This window comes from Bos taurus, chromosome 2 (assembly GCF_002263795.3).
Source record: "Bos taurus isolate L1 Dominette 01449 registration number 42190680 breed Hereford chromosome 2, ARS-UCD2.0, whole genome shotgun sequence".
Lineage (NCBI taxonomy): Eukaryota > Metazoa > Chordata > Mammalia > Artiodactyla > Bovidae > Bos > Bos taurus.
In genome coordinates, this window is record NC_037329.1 from 102,835,565 (window position 1) to 102,854,699 (window position 19,135).

General features: G+C 41.5%; 1 protein-coding gene across 2 annotated transcripts in view; it reads right to left on the reverse strand.

Annotated features, from left to right (window-relative positions):
- BARD1 (BRCA1 associated RING domain 1) overlaps positions 1 to 18,726 on the reverse strand; it is a 95,058-nt gene extending 76,332 nt beyond the window's left edge. Inside the window, exons 1-2 of one of the 2 annotated variants that reach the window (XM_005202787.4) lie at positions 18,444 to 18,726; positions 4,703 to 4,759 (exon numbers count right to left, since the gene is read on the reverse strand). In XM_005202787.4, coding sequence (XP_005202844.1) covers positions 4,703 to 4,759; positions 18,444 to 18,586 — 200 coding nt within the window. In that variant the 5' untranslated portion in view covers positions 18,587 to 18,726. The remainder of the gene's footprint in view (positions 1 to 4,702; positions 4,760 to 18,443) is intronic. The other variant, NM_001192701.2, reaches the window with a different exon arrangement.
- Between the last annotated feature and the right edge of the window lie 409 nt (positions 18,727 to 19,135).

Sequence of the window (19,135 nt, forward strand, 5' to 3'; positions counted from 1 at the left end):
CTTTTCCCTGTAAATAAATCTATAGCTTCTAAAGAGAATACAGAGGGAAATTAAAAAAAAAAAAATTTAGTCCCTAATGCATACAAGCCATGCATATGAACCTTGCCTATTCTAAACCTAACACTGTGCTTCACAGAAATTCCCAAAATTACTGCAAAGACAAAGGTAAAGGTATTTTTTCTTTTATTTGTGTACAAGAGTCTAAAGGCTTTTAAAGTAGTTTTTGAGAAAAGATTTTGGTTCTTTCAGGTATTTTTAATCTGTAGATTCAGTTAAATGACCTCAGATTATCTGTCCAAGAGTTACAATCTCATAATTAGAAAGGCTTTTATTAAATTTCTTGGTGGCTCAGACGGTAAAGAATCCGCCTATAATGCGGGAAACCCAGGTTTGATCCCTGGGTTGGGAAGATGCCCTGGAGGAGGGCATGGCAACCCACCCCAGTATTCTTGCCTGAAGAATCCCCATGGATGGAGAAGCCTGGCAGGCTACAGTCCATGGGGTTGCAAAGACTGAGCAACTAAACACAACACAACACACCACCACCATTTATGACTCCGATGAAGATGTGCACAAACTTTTGTTCACAACTCCCCCCTGAAACCTATCTGTGAATCCGGAAACAAGAACTGTCTACTCTGCATGGTGGGAGTTCCCTGGTGGCCGAGTGGTTAGGATTCCAGGCATTCACTGCCAGGGCCCAGGTTCAGTCCCTGGTTGGGGAACTGAGATTCTGCAAGCTGTACAGCACAGCTGGAAAAAAAAAACAAAACCTTCCGCACCTTCTCTAGCTTCACCAGATGGGCTGCAGCAGGAAGGGGTGAAATAATAGCCGTAACAGCCACATCTCCTCCAAACACCACACCCCTTTTCCTATGACCCTGTTGTCTGCAGGCAGAGGACTCCTCCCACAGGAGCCCCCTTCAGAATATTTAACCTGTCTTCTACTCAGCAAAGGAGAAGGAAATGGCACCCCACTCCAGTACTCTTGCCTGAAAATCCCATGGACGGAGGAGCCTGGTGGGCTACAGTCCATGGGGTCACTAAGAGTCGGACACGACTGAGCGACTTCACTTTCACTTTTCACTTTCATGCACTGGAGAAGGAAATGGCAACCTACTCCAGTGTTCTTGCCTGGAGAATCCCAGGGACGGCGGAGCCTGGTGTGCTGCCGTCTACGGGGTCGCACAGAGTTGGACATGACTGAAGCGACTTAGCACCAGCTACTCAGCAAAACAAAAAAATTTGCAAAAACGTAAAAACAGTGCCACCTTGCCATTTTTTCTTTGGTTTGCCAAAGTTATTTTCCCTTAAAAAGGGTTCTTTAATATTACTATGCAATGTTTTTATTATCGTTATTTTTAAATGAATTAGTATTGTTTAAATGTCTCAGTTTTACATGGGAAAAACACACACCCATAAACAAAAGCTCTTTGAGGGGCTCAATTTTCAAGAATGCAAAGTGGTTTTAGCCCAAAATGTCTGGGTCCTCCTGCCACATATCTTGAAGACTTACATCTGAGAGTTCATGAACTACTTTTATCAGGGACTGGCATGAAAGTATGATATTCTGAAGCTGCCAGAACATGTCAGTAAGATAAAGACCTGTGTTCTGCCAACCTTCCCTTGACTCCAAGGCTTCAGCTGCACTGCGACATATTAAAGCCATCTTTTAAAACCTCATGGCGGTCAGAGAAGGCGAGGGTAGGATGACTTGAGAATAGCATTGAAACATGTATATTACTATATGTAAAACAGTTGACCAGTGCAAGTTCGATGCATGAAGCAGGGCACTCAAAGCCAGTGCTTTGGGACAACCCAGAGGGATGGGGTGGGGAGGGAGAAGGGAGTGGGGCTCAGGATCAGGGGACACATGTACACCCATGGGTGATTCATGCCAATACATGGCAAAAACCACCACAATATTGTAATTAGCCTCCAATTAAAATTAATTAATTAATTTAAAAATCTGCATGGCAAGAGTTCCCTGGTAGCCTAGTGGTTAGGATTCCAGGCATTCACTGCCACAGCCCAGGTTCAATTCCTGGTTAGGAAACTGAGATTCCACATAGCACAGCGCCCCAAAATGAAAACAAAACATGGCATTTACAGCACTGGTCAACAGCTTTAATATCTTCAAGAAACACAAACAGCTACCCTAATTCTTAGCAACATATAATGAAAATGAATCAAAACTACACTGAATCAGTTCTTTCTTCTGTTCACATACAGATGACCATTTTCTCTTTTAAGATAGTTCTCATGCCTCTCTTAATCTTTCATTGGTTGTTTTAAATCACAGATCCCTTCAGAATCCAATTAGAGGTATGGAACACAGACAAACAGGTGTCTTACATACAGATCCCTTCAGAATCGAATTAAAGGTATGGAACACACACATATACACATGCTCTACATACAATTTCAAGTTTGTTATGTCTAGATGTATAACTGATCTATTATATACAGTGAGTACAATCCTGAAATGAAATAAATCTGCTTATTCCAGAGTGGAGGCAGGGAGCAGACAAATTTTAGACAGGCATTATGGGAGGCCTTTTGGAGGAGGTAATACTTGAGCTGAAATACAACTGATGAAAATCTAGCCTCACAAAAATCTGGCAGAAGTGCAGTTCAGATGGAAAAATCTGTGAGTGCAAAAGTCCTGGGGCAGGAGTGAGTTTGACATGTTTAATTAACCAAAAGGAGAAGGTGGCTGAACAGTGTGGTCCGAGAGGCAGTCAGAGACTCTGCCCTGTGCAGAATCTTGTGGACCCCAGCAGAATATTCTGATTATAAAAGGAAACCACTGAAGGATTTTAAGAGTGGTTATCATATTTTAATGATATGAATGTGATTCAGATTTTCAAAAGATCAATCACAAGAATGTAGAAAATGGAGAAGGGGACCAGTTCTGAGCGTTTTTACAATAGGCCAGGGAGAGATCATTTGATGGTGGCTTGGACAAAAGCATAAACAGGAAATAGAAAAGTGGGAAAATGAAAGACTTAGGGTACATTTTCAGGTGAAACTGAGAACTTTATGATATGGGATAAGCAAGAAAAATAGCAGCCAGGCGTGCCTACTGGTTTCTGCTTTGAGCAACTTTGGTACCATTTATTCCAATGGCACTGTTTACTGCTATGAAGATTACCGAGGCAGGAACAGGGTAAAGACAAGAACGAGCAACAGATCTGCTCTCAACATACCAAGCCTGGAATCCCACTTCATCATCCAAATGGAGTTATCAGGTAGGCAAGAGATACTCTTTCCTACTCCATCCTCCTGCTGGATGTGCCCCATGGAGGAGACCTATGTTTCTACATAGAAACAAAATCCAGACCCTAACCATAGCTGCCTCCCACAGTCCCCAGCGCACCCAAGTCACACGGTAAATTACTTTCATATGTGCTTAAACTTCATATCACAGTTTGCTCATGCCAGATAATCACAGTCGTAACTTGAAATAATTAAAAGGTTGATTCAAAGGAGGCTATATTAAGCCTGTCTCACAGACAATTAAACCAAGACATTCACTCCTTTAATTGATTTCCTCTTGAATAAGAAATAAGATGAGATGGAAATCTCTAACCTCTCAGCCAGGGCTTTAGTGGATATAATTTCATAGCAACTGTTATGGCTTGAATTGTGTCCCCCCACATAAAGATGCTTAAGTCTTAAACCCCAGGACCTGTGATCTTATCTGGAAACAAGGTCTTCGTAAATGATCTAGGGTAGATGAGATCATTAGGGTGAGCACTCTAATCCAATATAACCAGTATTCTTAGTCTTATAAAAAGTGGACATTTAGACACAAATAGGCTACTCTGGCCACCTGATGTGGACAGCCCACTCATTGGAAAAGACTCTGATGCTGGGAAAAATTGAAGGTGGAAGGAGAAGAGGGCGACAGAAGATGAGATGGCTGGATGGCATCACCAATGTAATGGGCATGAACTTGGGCAAACTCTGGGAAAAGGTGAGGGACAGGGAGGCCTAGCCTACTGCAATCCATGAAATTGTCGAGTCGGACACGACTTGGTGACTCAACAACAACAAAAGGCACACAAGGGAGACTGCCGTGTGAACTTGCAGGCTAACAGCAGAGTGATGTATCTCTAAAAGGATCATTGCCAGAAACCAAAGATTTTCTACCAGAAGGTAGGCAAGAGGCATGATACAGATACTCCCTTACCTCCCTCAGAAGGGACCAACCTCACTAACACCTCGCTATCAGACTTCTAGCCTCCATAACTGTGAGACAATAAATTTCTGTTGTTCTCAAAGTCACCCGGTTTTTGGCACCCTGTTATGGCAGCCTTCAGAAACTAATACAGTAAATGATAAGAACTTAGGTTTCACAGTTTGCAGAGGCCTAGATTCAAAACTAACTGGAAGAGTAAGAGAGGCATATTTGAATTATATAGTAATTAATTTTCTCCCCAAACTTAGTAAAGCTATTTTCTAAGCTTTGTACCTGTCAATAAGTTATCCTCTTTGACCTTTTAGCTTCTGATTTGTAAATTAAGACAGATAAAAGGATCAAAAGGAGATAATGTACAGTAAGTCATTTTGCAGTCCATGAGAATTATACAACAGAAAGTAATACCAGTATCAACATGGTCACGTGACTATTACCTTAGTAAAAAATACACTTACATTAAATGTGTGTGTCTGTCTATCATAAGCCATCATTACTTACCTACAGAAGATATGCTCACATCCGCCTAAGCACACAGGCTCCCTCAGAATATTAGTGCTGTTTGAAGAAAGAAAAATAATCAAGACTTAGGTCACTGTTAAACATTTTTTACCCAACATTTCACAAGTCCAAGACCCAACACTACTGTACTTGTTTCTCAAAACATAAGATATTAAGGTCATATTCATTTGAAAGGCTGTAACTCCCTGATTAAATATTGTATCATCACACATCTGCTGAATTCAAATAGCAACTACCAAACTCAGGACAAACTGTAACACTTTTTATAATGCATATGCTGTGAAATCATAGAAAGAAGCAACTTTGCTCAGTATCTCTTTCAAGTAAAACCAACCACTGGCCACTTCTTTCAATTCATGATTCAAAGTGTAGACCATAAATCTCAAAATGAGACTCACAAATAGAATGACTATACAGTGAACTGTCCAAATGAAAATACTTCTGAGAGTAAAGGGTAGTGATAACTGGATAGAATAGCAGGTGGAAACCAAGACTGTCATAGAAAAATAGGGCATCTGGTCCCCTTGACCATAAAAATTTATGGTTTCCCATTAAAAAAAAAAAAAATTGCTTTCCAGTTGTTGTCAAGTAGACATCTATTTTTATTCTTTCTATTTACAGGAAATTGTTTTATTCTTTAAAGCAACTGGGAATAGGAATCATCAGGTTGGCAGTCTGCAGAAAATTAAGTATCCCCAGCATTGTCCATCAAAAAACACCTGCTAAGTTTGATAATCCTAAGAAGGTAAAGCTACTTAACTAATAAACACAGATCAAGTCATTAAAATCAGAGGGCGTAATGTGGCAAGAAAAAACAGGAGAAGTAAAGCTTTTTAAAAATGAACTTTTTTTGGTTTATTACACTAACCCTAGGACCTTTAGGTATTTACATCATTATTATCCAGTTATCTCTGCACACATCTCACATATCAATAAAAATAGTTTTCTACGTTTCTTGAAAGATCAGATGCATCACACTGCACATTTTAATAGATATGAACATTAAAGTGAAATTGAGTTTTCAGCAAGAGTGCTAAAAACAGAGCACACCCACAATGTTATTCTCAAGATATTGAAAAATGGTGCTCACTGACATTATAAAACCCATCACTTTTTAAAAACTCAGAATATCTGATTCCTCTATCACACTACATAGAACATAGTGATAAAAATATGACTTGTGCCAGCAACTTCTGGCAATTCAGAAGATCTCTGCTGCAATGCTCATGCTAGTCCTATAATTTCTGTTCATTATTTGAGCTACAAAACCTAACCTCTGATCTCCGAATAAGTGTGTTAAACTCTACTTCATTACAAGCTCTGCTTCTGAAATATCAAAAGTGGTGTGACCAAAAGTCCTCTTATCATAATATCCCCCTTCTCTTTCACCCTGACCAAACCTCCACATTCAGATTGCTCTCCATCTGGAGAGACTTCCATTCAGTATTAGCTGCTTGGATTCCCTACCAGCCCAGGCCACAGAGTTTTACATGCTTCAGCATCATCACCCTAATTCTACTAACCTCTCAGACACTCAAGAATGCCGATCTACAATGCTAGACAGGCCCCCCAGTCAGCTCTTTCTATGCCGGCACTCAGGCTCTGAATAACCACTATAAAAAGACAGAAATATATACAAACTTGTCTCTAAAACTCATCAGGTAGTTTCCTCACCGTTGTATCTCTACCAAAATGATGTAGATGTTCTGTGAGTAAACAAATGAATAGACTATTAAAGCAATGCCCAAGCTCTAAATCCCATTAAGCTTACTGAAGCCACCAGATTTATTCCTACTTCCCCACCCTCCAGGTTCAGAGTTGTCCTTGGATCCCATATCTTCTCTGCTTTCTAAAAGAGTCTATTCACATGACTATAGCCACCTTTCATCTGCTGCTGCTGCTAAGTCGCTTCAGTCGTGTCTGACTCTGTGCGACCCCATAGATGGCAGCCCACCAGGCTCCCCTGTCCCTGGGATTCTCCAGGCAAGAACACTGGAGTGGGTTGCCATTTCCTTCTCCAATACATGAAAGTGAAAAGTGAAAGTGAAGTTGCTCAGTTGTGTCGGACTCTTCGAGACCCCATGGACTGCAGCCTACCAGGCTCCTCCATCCATGGGATTTTCTAGGCAGAAGTACTGGAGTGGGGTGCCATTGCCATCTTCTAGCTGCATCTAAACATGCAAAGTTAATCTCTCCTGCAACATTAAAAAAAAAAACCCTTTAGACCCCACCCTCCACTCTACCTTCTGCCCTACCTCTTCCCTTTCTTGTATAAGATCTTAAATAAAGAATCTCACCAGCAAATCCTTCCCTGGCTTCCCTGGTGGCTCAGAGGTTAAAGCATCTGCCTCCAATGTGGGAGACCCCGGTTTGATCCCTAGGTCTGGAAGATCCCCTGGAGAAGGAAATGGTAACCCACTCCAGTATTCTTGCCTGGAGAATCCCACGGACGGAGAAGCCTAGTAGGCTACAGTCCATGGGGTCGCAAAGAGTTGGACACGACTGAGTGATTTCACTCCCACTTTCACTTTCACCAGCAAATCCAGGAGTCCCCAACCCTTTACAGGACCAGGGACTAGTTTTGTGGAGGGCAATTTTTCCATGCACTACTCGGGGAGTGGGTGGGGTTTGGGGATGATTCAAGAGCATTACATTTATTGTGCATTTTATTTCTATTATTATTACATCAGCTGCATATCTGATCATCAGGCATTAGATCCTGGAGGTCGGGGACCCCTTAGCTAATCTGCCTTTTCTTCCTAGCTTTAACTCCCATCACTGTTCACACTGCTCACCAAAACATGTTTTGGTCCTCATTCTTCCCAACATTCCTGTGAAATAACATCAACTTCACCTTCTTTCCTGAAACCTTCCCTGAGTTTTAATTTTCTTAATTTGCTGAGTTCAATACTTCCTTAGCTGCTTCTTTTCCTATTTCTCAATGGAGGTATACCCTCAGGATGCAGCCCACAGCCTTCTGGCTCTCTCTGCCAATACTTGACTCAATCACTTGATTCTATTTATAAACTTAAATTTCCTGCCTAAAATGACTCTGAATTTCTTGATCTACAGTTCTTACCCTTTACCCTAGCAACAAGATACTACTGTGCAATTAGCAATGAATCTAGTACTATGAATAACTGGTCAACTATAATAATTATTTTAATTAATGACCTTGAAAATATTTTTTATTGCTATTAATAAATGAGAAAAGACACTGGGAGAGTGAATGAAAAGTACATGCATGTGTGAGTTAGGGCAAGGAGCAGGGAGAGGAGTGTTATAGCCAAAGCTGGGAGTAGTTCAAAAGAATTCTAATGGAAGAGCTCAAACAATAGATTCGATATACAGAGGGTGACACTTATTTCTGTCAAAAGTGAGACTTTCTCAAATGTCTAGAGCTTCACTGAGAAGATGCTCTGGAATAAAAGAATCCTTATTACAACCAGACGATACCTATCAAAATTTTAAATGTGCCAAACTTTAACTCAACTATTCTACTGCCAGAAATTTATTTTTCAGATAATCTCAGATGCTTCCAAAACTGAAACTTCAAAATAGTAAAGATATCTATCTAAATAAGACACCAAAAGCTTCCAGAGACTAAGATAAAATATTAGATATATATACATACATATTTTTTTAAAGAATTCAGAATAGCATAAGTCATCTCAAGGGAGACAATGGACATTAGGTCTTCACAGTGAATGACTAAAAATTATTTTGTACTTTGAATACAATATCCAGTCATCTTCCACAGTAGAAAGTTGATCACTGTAACCAGAAAAGTCATCTTTCAGAGTAGGAAGTTAGGGAATTAACAAATAATGTCCAAAACAGAAAAAAAAATCTAGAACTAGCAATAGAAACACATTTGATCATGTGGAAGTTAAAAGAATTAAGAGATGAAAGAGGCTGTACCTAGAGTACAGAACTCAAAGGTAATAGGAATGAGGCAAAAGAATGTTTCATTACAGTAGTACAGTCTTTGTCCCACTGATTTTGTCAACCGTGTTCAGGCATAATTTCAATTTAAAAGTTTTAAATGTAAAGACTCATGGACAAGGACATTCACGCTAGGCGAAGTCTTGTGTTTACATAACACAAGACTAGAAACTAAATTTCTACCAAGGAAATGGTTAAATAAATCATGATACATCTACCTGATCATTGGTTTCCTCTCATCTGGGGTACAAAGTGCTTATACAAATAGAGAACCACTTAAGGGACACACAAGTAATTGATCGCAGTGGGTCCTTGAAGAAGGTTCAGACTTACTTGTCATTCATTTAACAAATATTGAATGACTGTATACTTGTCATTCATTTAACAAATATTGAATGACTGTATACTTGTCATTCATTTAACAAATATTGAATGACTGTATACTGTGTTATTTTAATTCTTTGGCATATACATGTATTACTTTCAGGTTTTAAAACCCAATTTTAAACAGTGCTTCACAATTTGGTTACTCCAAAGCAAAAACTGCTTTTATCACCCGTCAGTGTCTGTTAACATTTCTCCAACACCTTAAGTCCAGTGCCAAGCCCAGGACTGCTCAGACCGTCCCCAGTCTAGAATATATCAACAGTTCTTCCTCTTCCAACACATTTTCCAAATACTCTCCAGGATGACAGAATAAAAGTGACACTAAACAAAGAAGCATAGAAACACTTGGAATTTTGTTTCCATACCATTCTCTTCTGCAGAATCTGGACCCCTCAGCAGACACGCACAGGACACAAAGCTGACTGCATTATACTCCTTCCTAGTGAAAGTGAAGTCCCTCAGTCATGTCCGACTCTGCGACCCCTTGGACTTGTAGCCCATCAGGCTCCTCCGTCCATGGGATTTTCCAGGCAAGAATACTGGAGTGGGTTGCCATTTCCTTCTCCAGGAGATCTTCCCGACCCAAGGATCGAACCCGGGTCTCCCACATTGTAGGCAGACGCTTTACCGTCTGAGTCACCAGTGGCTTACTAATCTAGTTAGGTAGCTTTATAAGCCAAGTTAACATGTGTCTTAAGTACAAAATATTCTAAAGTTCCACACGTGGCATCAAGCGGGGGCTCTGGAAACCAATGCTGAAAACTAAGTATTCTATATTTTATCTTCCTTTTTTTTTTTTAAGTCTCCAAATAGATCATAGTCCTACGGACAAGAAATCTTGACTTTCATTTTTTCTGAGCTCCCCAGCACACCATTACCTACCTAGCATGGTGCTATGTGATTTCAATAAATCCTTAGTGAATGAATCAAGCAGAAGACTACATACAAAAATGCATTTATATTAGCAATTCTATTTTATCCTCACCCTGTATTTTGTCTGATACACAGGGGAAAAAGTCCAGAGGAATAAGAAAATACATTTGCATGGTAACAGGATTTCTGCACCTTGAAAATTCAGCTACTTTACTTTTTTCCATCTGCCATCATACTTTTGTTACTTTACATGTAGTTGATTTAGAAAGACCTGTAATCAGAGGATTATAACTAAGTGAAGAAATAAGTAGGGAAAACAGACTTTTTTTTTTTTAAGGTCTTACTGACAGAAAATTTTCTTTGCAAAGAAGAAAAACAAAGTAAATTCAGTTGAGATCACAATACTGAGGCAGACCTATTTCTAAACTGAACTGGTCCCTAAATTTCCATGAGATATCAACTGCTATTTAGTATTAGGCAAGATAGCTACTGGGCTTCCCTGGTGGCTCAGTGGTAAAGAATCCGCCTGACAAGTAGGAGACTTGGGTTCAATCCCTGGGTCCGGAAGATGCCCTGGAGGAGAAAATAGCAACCTACTCCAGCATTCTTGCCTGGGAAATTCCATGGACAGAGGAGCCTGGAGGGCTACAGTCAATGGGGTCACAAAAGAGCTGGACCTGATTTAGCTGATTTAGACAGCTACTACAGTGCTCATGCATTTCAGAAAATCCCCATGCTATTTTTAAGCGTGGACCAACACACTTACCAAAATGCAGAGGCTCACCAAGTTAATTAAACAATCTGGGTTTTTTTCTTAAGGGCAAAAAATAAAATTGTTAGCAAATAAAGGAATATGGACAATGACAGGAAAGCATATTACTTTGCACAGTTATTCTGTATATCAGATTCAAGTAAATCACAGGGAAAAATAATAATTCGTGTCTAATTATTCAGTTCAGTTGCTCAGTTGTGTCCGACTCTTTGTGGCCCCATGGACTATAGCACACCAGACCTCTGGGTCCATCACCAACTCCCGGAGCTTACTCACACTCATGTCCATTGAGTTGGTGATACCACCCAACCATCTCATCCTCTGTTGTCCCCTTCTCCCGCCTTCAATCTTTCCCAGCATCAAGGTCTTTTCAAATGAGTCAGTTCTTCGCATCAGGTGGCCAAAGTATTGGAGTTTCAGCTTCAACATCAGTCCTTCCAATGAATATTCAGGACTGATTTCCTTTAGGATGGACATGGACAGATTGGATCTCCTTGCAGTCCAAGGGACTCTCAAGAGTCTTCTCCAACACCACAGTTCAAAAGCATCAATTCTTCAGCACTCAGCTTTCTTTACAGTCCAACTGTCACATCCATATATGACTACTGGAAAAACCACAGCTTTGACTAGATAGACCTTTGCTGGCAAAGTAGTGTCTCTGCTTTTTAATATGCTGTCTAGGTTGGTCTTAACTTTTCTTCCAAGGAGCAAGCATCTTTTAATTTCATGGCTCAAGTCACCATCTACAGTGATTTTGGAGCCCCCCGAAATAAAGTCTCTCCCCCCAACAGTTTCCATTGTTTCACCATCTATTTGCCATGAAGTGATGGGACCGGATGCCATGGTCTTTGTTTACTGAATGCTGAGCTTCAAGCCAACTTTTTCACTCTCCTCTTTCACTTTCATCAAGAGACTCTTCAGTTCTTAGCTTTCTGCCATAAGTGTGTGTCATCTGCATATCTAATTATTTAGTGTCAATAAATATTGAATAAATCAATGAGTCAAACATCAAAGGGGTTAATAGAATTCTATACCTTAATGTCTTAACAGAATAGAATCTACTATTATGAGACAGATAAGCCACAGAGAATATCATGTATATCCAACTCAAATAGTTTCGGTTATTTTGTCTTCCCATATATTCCCTTTCTATCAAAACAAAACAGTATCTAAAACTGCTGATACTCCTGTTCGTAAAGTATCACTTCCCCTACCAGGTGGCTCAGACGGTAAAGCATCTGCCTATAATGCGGGAGACCCAGATTCAATTCCTGGGTCGGGAAGATCTCCTGGAGAAGGAAATGGCAACCCCAGTATTCTTGCCTAGAAAATCCCATGGACAGAGGAGCCTGGTAGGCTACAGTCCATGGGGTTGCAAAGAGTCGGACACGACTGAGCGACTTGACTTCACTTCACTTCTTTCCCCTACTTGATGTTTAAATACTGAGTTTCAAGGCTTAGACACAGGCATTCACCTTTGATAGATGAACTATTCCTGCCACATCAGTAAACAAGAATCACAGTCATCAGCGATTTCAACCCTGAATGTCTGAGCCTGAAGGGCAACCAGGAAGGAAAACAATACCTCCAACCCAGCAGTCAGTAGCCTGCAGCCACTCCCTACAGCGAGCCCAGAGGCTACTGGCCCCAAATAGCTGAGATGCCTCTGAAAGGAAAGACTTCAGTGAGCCCAGACTTGCATCTTCCCATACATAGAAAAGTGCTAAATTCCTTAACCTGAGATATCTGGTTTTAATTCACAAAAATACTTCTGATATTCAGACTACCCGCCTTTTGTTGCAAACTTCTGTGTAAACTGACTCCTCCCAGCCCCCAAGCAATTCTGTCAGGGTTACCTGACCTGCCGTCTCCTGTGCTTGAAGTCCTAAAAATTCCCACCGAATAAAACAAAACTCTCAAATTCTAGGTTGTGACTATTTTTTAAGTCGACATTTTTATACCCTCTTTCCCACTTACTTCCAGGAGTATGTTTTCAATTGCCATGTATTTGCTGGTAACTTTCAAATTTGCACTCTGAGCCTGAAACTCCTCAGGCCCAGACCTGCATAACAGTAACTTTACTTGCAAGACCATCTCCTCTGCTACAGAGGTCAGTAACTAAAAGGTGCTCAATGTGTCTGGTAAGTTTCCTCAGCAGCCCTATATAACACCAGGTCTGTGTAGCCTGTTACAGGACTGTGCATGTCCTGGTTCTAGCTCTAAATCCCTAGGGGGAAGACCTGCACCTTTACATCTGCCCTGAAGCCTTGTTGTTGTTGTTTTGTTCAGTTGCTAACTCCTGTCCAGCTCTTTGCAACCTCCTGGGACTGCAGCACGCCAGGCTTCCCTGTCCATCACCAACTCCCTCAAACCCATGTCCATCGAGTCTGTTATGCCATCCAACCATCTTATACTCTGTTGTCCTCTTCTCCTTCTGCCCTCAATCTTTCCCAGCATCAGGGTCTTTTCCAATGATTGAGCTCTTTGGATCAGATGGCCAAAGTATTGGAGCTTCAGCATCAGTCCTCCCAATGAATATTCAGGACTGACTTCCTTTAGGATTGACTGGTTTGATCTCCCTGCAGTCCAAGGGACTCTCAAGAGTCTTCTCCAGCACCACAATTCAAAAGCATCAATTCTTCAGCTTTCAGCCTTCCTTATGGTCCAACTCTCACATCTGTACATGACCACTGGAAAAACCATAGCTTTGACTATACAGACCTTTGTCAGCAAAGTAATGTCTCTGCTTTTTAACACGCTGTCTAAGTTTGTCACAGCTTTTCTTCCAAGGAGCAAGCATCTTTTAATTTCGTAAGTGCAGTCACCATCTGCAGTGATTTGGGTGCCCAAGAAAATAAAGTCTGTCCTTGTCTTCCATTGTTTCCCCATCTATTTGCCATGAAATGATGGGACCAGATGTGATGATGAAGCCTTAGTCACTGTTTATTATGGGTAATTATCCCCCAGGAACCTATGGAGGATTCCTGGCATTTCAAATGGACTAACCAGGTCCTCCGGTACTTCCACCTGCAATGTAATCTTAACCTAGATGCTTTAATATCTTAATTTAACAAACACTTAGAAACTATATGTCCAACACTGTGGCTGCAAATGTGAACCTACCCGTATGAAATGTGTAGTATAACTGAAAGAGAAAAGTGCCAATCAAAGAAATCAAAATACCACAGAAGTAAATAAATCCCACAATTTGGAGGACATGGTACAATGGTTTGTGCCTTTTTCTATGTGTATATCCAACTTAACTAAAAAGTTTTAAATGATATTTTGTATCCAAAACATGCTAATAATTCCAGAATCTGAGAACAGAAAAGAGTTTGAAAAATCAAGTCATCCCTTTCCCTCATTTTACTTATGAGGAGGCCAGAGTTCAGGGAAAGTTACACAGGCTGCTCTCCTTAGGGAGTAACAATGCTTCTAATCTAGGATCTGACCTTGTCTTAACTCTGCCCACCTGACTCACTCCCTTGTTATTCTATTTACTTTTCAGCATATTTTCATTTGCTATAATCTTCTATCCGCTCCACCTATAAAAATCTATCTAAACCCAATTCAAAAGCCCAGGAAGCTTTCCTCCATTAGCCCCACACAAGTACTCATTTCTGCATCCCCTAATTTACCCTGGATTGTGTGTTAGGTAAGGTAAGGTAAGGTAAGGTAAGTCACTTCAGATGTGATTGTGTGTTAGGGTAACACATTTCACCTCTTACAGCTCAAGATACCCTCCTTGAGGGTGGAAAGCCTCAGGGCGTCAGAACACACAGGTAGTGCCTCAGCAGTTGCTCATTGTCCTAACTATGAAGGCAAGAATCATCCCAACAAAGGATCAATGGCCTGTAAAAACGCCTCTGAACAATCAGAACTAATGAAGAAAGACAAATTCCTGATGCTGGCATCGGGAATTCTATCCTTTATTTTACAAGCATCAGTATAGCAATTCAAACAGAACACACACTGCTCTGAGTACCTTATAAATATTAACTCATTTAATTTCCTTAACAAACTTACAAAGTAAAAACTACTAACTCATCTCACAGATGAAGAAAAGGAAACATATAAAGATGAAATAATTTGTCCAAAATCGCTGAGCCAGGATTTGAAGCCAGGATCCAAAATCCATTCTCTTAACCACTAAGCTATGCAACTTCAAAACAATGTCAATCACCTTTACTATTAGTAAAATGACCAGAGGTAATTTAGAAAAATAAAATCGCCTATCTTAAAAAACACGAAACTACATTTTTACTTTTTACTAAAAGTTGATTTAAAAAAATCATTAGATTAAGGATCTACAGTACAACACAGAGAATATTCAATATCAATGGTTTATGGTAATAAACCATAATGGAAAATATGAAAAAAATGTGCATATATGATAACTGAATCACTTTGCTGTACACCAGACACTAACACTACGCTGTAAATCAACTACACTTCAGTTTTTTTAAAAGTCACTAGAATTCCAAGTTAAAATTGTGGTAGATGCTAAACTCCAACCCCCACCAAAAAAATATATCAAGAGGTATCTTATTATTTTAACTCACAAAATAGTGTCAAATGACACCTGGGCTTTCACACTACATTTCCTAATTCCTGCTTTCTTTAGGAACACATTATTCTCATGCTTTCTGTCAGCCCCTCAAATGACAGTCTTCCTGTTGCATTTTTCCAAATCTTTAAATAGCTACTATTTGGTTTCGAGGCAGGCACTTAACACAAATGTCACATCTGGCCTCTTGAACAATTTCATCAGCTTTGCCTTGAAGTCATACTCATGTTAAAGGTCAAGAAAGGATGCCCTGCAATGTAGCCAATCCACCCTCACCCACCAGTAATGCCGGTTCTCCAAAAGAGATAATGTTCTACACAGGACAGGTGACAGCTGGGAACGGGAGATGGATAACAGCTGCAAGCTGAATGTGAGGGTAATTGGGGTAATCACTAGCCCACTGAGCAAAACTGTGAAGCTCTATAAAAAGGACATACTGACATACAATTGCAGATAATGTGACTTTGTTTTGAATGATGCCTAGCAAAAGCAAGAAACAGGGCATCCTGAGTTGCTCCTTTCAAGCTATGATACAGCCACTAGGCAAAGCATTAAGTGGGAAGACTGGGCTGGTTTTCTCCCATACTTTACTCGCCACTGCTACTGCTACTGCTAAGTTGCTTCAGTCATGTCCGACTCTGTGCGACCCCATAGACAGCAGCCCACCAAGCTCCTCCGTCCCTGGGATTCTCCAGGCAAGAACACCGGAGTGGGTTGCCATTTCCTTCTCCAATGCAGAAAATTGAAAAGTGAAAGTGAAGTCGCTCAGTTGTGTCTACTCTTAGCGACCCCATAGACTGCAGCCTACCGGGCTCCTCCATCCATGGGATTTTCCAGGCAAGACAGACAATGTCAAATGTGCAGTGACAGGAAGAGGAACATCAATCATTTCTAAACTCTAAACCCCATTTGACACTAAATTTTCCATCAAAAAGGATTTTTTAACCTTAAGATGTTTTAAAATAGTTTTGCAAACTATTGCCTATGCACCAAATCAAGCCTGTTTTTGTACAGCCTTTGAGCTAAGAATTTATGTTTTTAAGGGTTGTAAAAAACAAAAGAACAGTGTGTGGCCAGCAAAGCCTTAAATATATACCATATGACCCTTAGAGAGTTTGCAGAGCCCTATGTTAAAATAAGCACAAAAGGAATAGCTAAGATTTAGTTAATCCATCAGTCGTTCACATATTAATTTTGTGTTTTCAATCACTGGAGTTAAATATTATTAACCATGCAGGATGAGTTGTATTAAAAGTCTGGACCTAGTTACTGATGTCTACTTTCAGTCTTTTTTGGCTCTTATTGTTTGCTCACTTTAGTAAAACTGGAAAAATAATGGTAGGGTACAAAACTAAAACTGGCTTTATTAGATTTCAGGACAACCAATAGATTATTCCTATAGATTACCTCTTTTGTCCACCTTCCTCCCAAACCATTCAGCAAGCAGACTGTATTTTTGTATTTTTATAAGACACTTGGAGGACTTTCCTGATGTCCAGTGGTTAAGCATCTGCCTTGCAATGCAGGGAATGTGGTTCCATCCCTGGTTGGGTAGCTAAGATCCCACAAGGTTTGCAGCAACTAAGCCCACAAGTGACTCAACTACTGACCCCATGTGCCACCAAGGAAAGATCTCCCATAACAAAACGAAAAAAGAAAAAGGTCCCACATGAAGCGACTAAGACCGAATGTAGCCAAAAAAAAAAAAAAGGCAACTACTGTCAATCACTTGTTCTATGATAATCACCACAATGGCCACCCCAACAGTTGGAACTCTGTCTAGTGAAGCAACATGCTGCTACACTCGCGCCTTCCATACTGAAATGTACCATCTGAATGTCTAACTTTCATTGACTTTTAAAGGTGTGACTACAGTTGCTTCTGTTTTAACAGCCGGCAGAGCCGGTTTGTTTGAAATTTTTTATTCTCAGATGGATGACCTGTGAGCTATGGGAAAATACACACAATCAGAATGTCTTCATATACAAACATGCCACTTTTCTAGAGTGTCACAATGTCATTTCATCACGTTTTAAAGTTTTTGTAAAACAAAATGTAAGTACAAAACTGACAGTTAAGTCCTTTCAGTTTGAAAAAGTTGCTATATTACTTATGCTTTCTGTACAACTAAGTTCTCCAAGTTGGAAATCACAGTGAGAAAACAAAGTCCAAAAAAGAAATATGACAGAACAGTCACAAGCAGAGAGAAAAGTTGCCAGAGTGATAGTGATGCAGAAATGCTGAGCTGTGCACGCAGCAGGGGCTCAATAAATGATTTTTGAGCAGGAAAAGTGACATAAACCCTTTTCTGGTTTTATAAACCTTCTTGACCTCTATATTAGGAGAAGCTACAGGAAAAGGAGAAGCAAGGAGTACCAGTCATAAAAATGATGGAATGAAAACCTTGAAATGAAAGGATTCCCATGGTGTCTAACAGTATGAAGGAAAACAAGCAAAAGTTAATAACACACAGCATCTCTAGGAGCTGGAATCCCAAGCCACACAGTCTTTGATCAAACCAAGGAAATGTGGAATTGAATGCGCAATTGGCAGTGTCCATTACACTGGCATCTTCCAGTCAATTCCCAACAAGGGTACCCAAAACTCCCCCTCCCCAAATAAGGCTGCGGCGGAGAACTCATCAAAGGAGCCAGTTCAGCAAAGTGACTGCTGCTTTATATTTAGCGGGCCTCTTCAAACATTACAGCCCTGGGACTAAGGTTCTGAAATTAACCTGGACACAAGAACCAGGGGCAAGGTGAACAGTGCAGATGCCTCAGCCCAACCGATTCAAACTCTGGAGGCGGGAACTGGGATCCTCCTCTTTAGCCACACCTCTAGACTCTTTTGCCCGCTAAAGTTCAAAAACTACCATCTTAGATGGTGTTTGGTGCAACTGAAAGGCAGAAAGTCGCCCGGAAAGGATTGAATGGGGGCCAGACTGGGGAGAACGAACACCAGATCCCTGTTGCTGTTCAGTCGTTAAGTCACGTGGAACTCTTTGCGACCCCCTAAACTGCAGCAGGCCAGATCCCTGGGCAGGTATTAACATACTCGCCCGCCCAAATAGGGGGCGGGAAGGGGAGCGGGAATGAAAGGAGGAAATCGGAGGCTTGAGGAGACCCCTGGCCGCGCCGCGGCCCTCCCGGCAAGCCCCCTCGAGAGTCGGTCTTTACCAGCGTGAGCAGCGCAGCAGCTTCTCCAGCCGGTCAAGCGCGGCGCGGCTGTGGGCCCAGGCCCCGCGACCGGCCGGCTTCATGGCGGGCGCGGGATGAGGCTGGTTCCCGGAGCGGACCCTCGGCTGCCGGTTCCCCTGCATCGCCCCGGCCTCGCGGGGTAGGCTCCTCCGAAGGCAGAAGGCTGAAAGAACTCGGGCAGCCTCCGAGACACCGGACACCGGAGACCCGACTCCTCGACCCAAGCCCAAGCAGTTCCTAGGTCTGGGCCAGAGGGACGCCTAGGGGGCGGGGCGCGAGGGTGGGCGGGGTGCGCGGGGTGGGCGGAGCAAGGCCGAAACGCGCCAAAAGCCGGGGCACGCTAGCTGGTGGGGCGGGGCCTAAGCAGGGGGAGCGGCCGCCGCAGGACCCTTGTGTTGGCGGGAAAGGGGGCGGGGCCACAGGCCATCAGGAGGTATAAATGCAAAAAAACTGAGAAGATTCTAAGGAACTTTCACTGAATTTAATCAATGGAAAGTCACAAGCCGAGAAGTTTTAAGTATTATCTATGTTACTCGCTCAGTCGTATCTAACTCTTTGCAACCCCCGTGGACTGTAGCCCGCCAGGCTCCTCTGTCCATGGAATTTATCAGGCAAGATAACTGGAGTGGGTTGCCATGCCCTCCTCCAGGGGATCTTCCGGACCCAGGGAT